The 5,005-nt window shown below is 47.0% G+C and overlaps 1 protein-coding gene across 1 annotated transcript in view; it reads right to left on the bottom strand.

Annotated features, from left to right (window-relative positions):
* The window catches only part of LOC101854168 (trichohyalin), a 20,387-nt gene that overhangs the window by 10,415 nt on the left and 4,967 nt on the right, over nt 1-5,005 (bottom strand). Inside the window, exon 2 of the mRNA XM_035969696.1 lies at nt 3,070-3,234. Within this exon, the coding sequence (XP_035825589.1) occupies nt 3,070-3,234 (165 nt within the window). The remainder of the gene's footprint in view (nt 1-3,069; nt 3,235-5,005) is intronic.

Here is a 5,005-nt window from a genome sequence, read left to right as displayed (position 1 = left end):
AGTGAAGGGCTCACGGGCTCGAGCCCCCCTCCCCATCCCCCAACACTATCCCAAAGCAAACGAAAATAACGAAATAAGCAGTTGAAACTATTATGATCGCACGCAATGAACACCGAGTTATCAACTTGGTAGCTTGCTCTTTTATCCAATCACTCTTTTCACCGCTTACAACTATAGTAACCTAACAGCCAATCAAATGTCTTTAGGGCTCAGCAAAGAATGAGCCCGTTCCCACGGCCCCTTGTTAATAAAACTCTTCTTGTAAAAAGGTAGAACCTTGAAAAAAAATCCCTGCACGGAGCGCTCACGCTGTCCTAGCCCTGACAAAGGGGTGAAAGTTTACGACACACTTTCCCCTAGTGACACAGTTACCTAAGCTCCCATTGGACCTTTGTTAGGGGCTATCTACTTTCCTCGACTACACGGCCTAATCCAGCTAGTGGAATGCTGTGTATCCATGTTTGTGTGTTTGCAACTGCGATTTAACAGTTATTAATTACACCAAGCCACTTTTGAGGCAACTTTTTCATCAGATCAAAATTAATTAGAGAAGTTTGGAGGCGAAACGGTTTCGTCCCCAGCATCCAACAGAATTTAACGTAGAACAAAGAGAAGGAAGACAAAGGTGACTCTTCTCGTTTGAATGGTTCTCAGAATGCCGTGGCTCGCGGTGAGCATGAAAAAATCACCACTGTTTTGTTCTTATTGCTTGCTATTTAGTGGTAAAGAAGTAAAAGCAACCTAAGCTCACCCTCCCCCCAAAATTTTGGCCCACCCACCGCCACTGCTCTCTTTCTCCTTATATATGCATGTGCATACTTAAATACACATATACAGACGGATCTCCGCAAGCATATGGATGTAATATAATAAAATAATAATATGAACTCAGTCATACCCAAGCAACCACACTCTCAACCACTCCGCCCGGGCATACAGTTTTCACTGCCCCTGTCCGTCCCTCTCCTCAGGCTTGAGTGAGGCCAACACACGTTTCCTCAGTATCACTCTCTGTGCCAGGTCCAGCTCAAGCGTGGACCCTCCACAGTGACCATTGTCCACTCTCCCCTCCGCCCCTCCCTCCCAGCCCAGATTGTGCACCGGAAGACTTCCCCGCCTCCTCAGACTACGTGGTCGGCGTGACGTCTTCTCATTGGTCTCTGTATGAGAAGCCCCACCCCTTTCACCACAATCCCCACCGCTAATTTCTTGATGATGCGTCTGCTCGGTGATTGGTCGAGAGGCGCGGGCGCCATGTTCCTCAAGCGAGTGTGACCTCATGAAGCAGAGATATCGGGTGTGCCTCCGGCTTAGGTCGACGATAGACGGGTGCTCCAAATAACCAGGTGAAAGAGTCCTCAGCCCCCCGCCATGCTGCTGTGACGTAGTTGAGACCTCGACATGATGACTTGGTGTACTTCCTGACTGACATGTGCTGGCTTGACTTGTCTTGCTGCTTCTGGGATCTCGCTCGTCATGAGATGTAGACCCTTGTGAGTTCTCCTCTCGGTGTGCTGGGAAACAGTTTGAACCCGGTTTTACAACAGCGGTATTTGCTAGAGGTCGTAGGTCAATTGTTTCCTCCGGAGGCACAAGTGCGTCGCTTCGAGCTAGACGAGGACGCGGGGTCAGTGTCACAGAGCGGCTGGCAGATCTTGCACTACGTGAAACATCTTGTCCAGCTTCCTCCTCCTCATTCTCCTCTTCTCGCATCTCAGCGCTGTCTTCCCTTACCATTTCCAATGGTGTCCGGGATGATTTGTCTTTGTCTGGAACAATGTACGTCAAACGTAAACCTACCTGTATATCGCTCGGGCAGGGTGAACCATTTCTTACTTTTAAATCATCACCTTTATCTTCCAGTCCAGTATTATTGACATTTCCGCGCCTTTCTTTGGAAAAGGTCTTCATGCTTAGCTCAACGCGACTCGCTTCAATCGTTCCGTCGCTGAGTGAATCGATAGCGCCTAATGGAGATCGATTAGGGGCAGACAAATCTGGAGTTTGAGTTCGCCCACTGACCAACTCTCCAGAGCCAGACCCAGTCTTGCGGGTTTCTGAAGTCTGGGTTTCAAATCTTTCCCCACTTTTTTCATCCATAACAATCGATGCACTAACGTTATTCGAGCCTGTGTGGTTTTCATCTAATCCAATGTTCCAAACAGTTCCTGGAACTGATTCATGCATACTTTCTAAAGAGCTGATTGATGCCGAAGGGCAAAGTCTATCACGGTTTGATAATTTTGTTAATGAATCATTCGCTTGCAAATCCAGATTTGTTACTTTGCTTTTGTGCAAGTCTGATCCCCCTATTTTCTTGATGTCTAAAATCTTCTGGTCCAAACCCCTCGTCTCCAGTGAGACTCCAGTCTCTCTCGAGGTGCCATCAACACAAGAAAACTTCTGGTGTTCACCGAAATCTTTCTCGTCACACCACAGTCCAGAATTATTTTGGGGAATTCCCAGTCCTATTTGGGGGTCGGAGCCATGAGAGAGCCCTCGTGGCTCGGGGTGAATCTGAACAGTGGCACCACTTGACGGAGAAGCATATAGCTCACTTTCGCTTGAAGTCCGCAGGCTGTGTCTCATGTCCCGTTGTCTCCTCCATTTCCTCGAACTGATGTCTGGCTCGCAAGAAGTTGGCCGCGGTTGGTAAAGGTTGGTAACTTTACGCGAGGGCGACCTAAACCGTTCTGTGTTGTCGCTGCAGCTTTTGTTAGTAGTGTTATTAGTATTATTGTTGCTGCTGTTGCTGCTGTTGCTGCAGCTATTATTTTTGTTGTTAATGTTGCTGATGTTACTGAGGCTGCTGCTACGTGGTACAAACAAACAGGCAGGTTTGGATGTCTTTAGCGAGTAGACTTTCGATGAAAGCGACAGAGACGATGATGGTGATGAGGACGAGGACGAAAACGATGAAGAGGGTGATGATGATGATGGAGGTGACGAGGACGTGAGGAGGAGGTGAGCAGAGGAGACTGTCGCTGTAGCTGCTGCTGTTGCGCTCTTGCCGCCGCCGCCGAGACCGCTTTTAATTGGCCCAGAGCTAGTCACGTGCTGTACGCCTACCTTCTGCTTCCTGTTCCGGTCGACACGTCTGTCCTCGTGAGACGTGAGGGTCGGGGGAGGGGTGGGCGTGCGTGCCTCCTCGTCCTCCTTCTTGTAGGTGTACTGGGAGATGTCCACGCTGCCCCAGCCTGTCTCACTTCGCTCCAGGCCGTCTTCCTGCTTGCTCTGAGGGTGGGTGAGTAAGAGGGGAGATGGGGAGGGGGAGGGGATGGGGAAAACGGACAGAGGGGTCGAAGGTAAAATCTCAGATCTGATACAGGATGTGTAAAACTAACAGGATCATTGATTTGAAAGACAGTAGATATGGGTTAAAGCAGCATCTAAATATAAGTAGCTGGGAAAAAATAATGATGGTGAAGACATGAGTGAGTCAAAATGATGTCAGTGTTAACGTTAAAACCGAGGTCAAGGTCAGACTGTTATGTACTCCCTAATTTGGACAGAGCAATTGTCACAATATCCAAGGCACACGTTTGTTTGGATGCTTCTTTAGGAATATTAATGTAAAAGTAGGACGATGGTTTAGAGACTTCTCAATCCTGACATTAAAAAAAGGCGGACAGTGGTTTAGAATCTTCTGGACGCTTAACCCTGATATTCAAGGCGAACTAAGGTTTTGAGACTTCGAAACCCAGGTGGACTTTAATGTTATGGGTGTTGGTGGGTTGTTTTGAGGGAGTTTAACACTTTACTAGATACCTTGAGGTAACATTAAGGGTGAACCAAGGTCAAGGGGCTGCTTTGGTTTGATATTGTCTGTAAAGGCCAGCAAGGGACTGGAAGAAATAGAGTATTCCAGGAGACACACGGAGCTACTCGATACAACAATAGTACTGAGAGCGGTGTGCTTTTTCTTTAAAAATCTGATTTGTTTCTTTTATCGATCACGGATAGGTCCCTACTGGGCATTAATTGACGATTCACAGTGGTGCTTGATGAATCGATTTTGTTGTTTAATTGCTGTCGTATCTATCGTTGCCCTTCTAGTTGTTGTGGTGACATTCATTGCTGCCTACTTCACCATCAATAACAACAGCGACGAGCACAATAAGCGACAAAAAGACAGGGAGGGTAAGTGATGTAGCGGTCAGGCTCTGTGATGTAGCGGTCAGGCTCTGTGATGTAGCGGTCAGGCTCTGTGATGTAGCGGTCAGGCTCTGTGATGTAGCGGTCAGGCTCTTCGCCGCTGCACGCGAATGATCATCAGAGTTCGAATCCTGAGTAGCGAGAATTTTTGTCGAGTGCAGTCGAAAATTATCTAACACATTCACCCTTCGTGAAGAGGAAAATAGTTGTCTTAGATAGGTGGACATCTTGAGAGGCGTCATTCTTCTTCTTACCTCCCGTTACGCCATCTGGCCTTTAGGGCGGCAACAAAGGATCTCCAGCTCTGTCTGTTTTGGGCCATCTTGGTCCACCTTCCCCCCACACGGGGACTTGACGTCAGCGACGTCATAATACAGAACAAACACAGCAAGAAGGAACGTGGCAAGTGATCTTTTATACGGGTGACTGTCTTGGACAAGGTGGTCGTTAGAACAGGATTAAATGTATCTCTGTCTTTCTATTTAGACAAAATGTGGTATCCCTCTCACGCGGCGCTGACCCTGGCTGGCAGGATTGGTGTGTTTCTTGTAATTGATCTAAATAATTGTGTCAGGGGGGGATGTGAATAAAAGAAAACGGAAAAGAGAAAGAAACCAAGTTAAACAGACAGCAGTAACACGACAAATAATTCTGATGCAAACACAGGAAACTGCAAGAACACCATAACCACCAGCAGCGGCAGATACAAAATGAAACGAAAAACAACACATACACGTCAAGGGAAAACAAGATCAACACCCACCCCTTTGGCCGCAAAAACTATCGTGACAATAATAATAATAATAATGATAATAATGATAATAATGATAATAATAATAATAATAATAAT

The sequence above is a fragment of the Aplysia californica genome, unplaced genomic scaffold (genome assembly GCF_000002075.1).
Source record: "Aplysia californica isolate F4 #8 unplaced genomic scaffold, AplCal3.0 scaffold00171, whole genome shotgun sequence".
Classification (NCBI taxonomy): domain Eukaryota; kingdom Metazoa; phylum Mollusca; class Gastropoda; order Aplysiida; family Aplysiidae; genus Aplysia; species Aplysia californica.
Note: the sequence above shows the minus strand (reverse complement) of the source record. Positions and strands in the feature narration are given on the sequence as shown.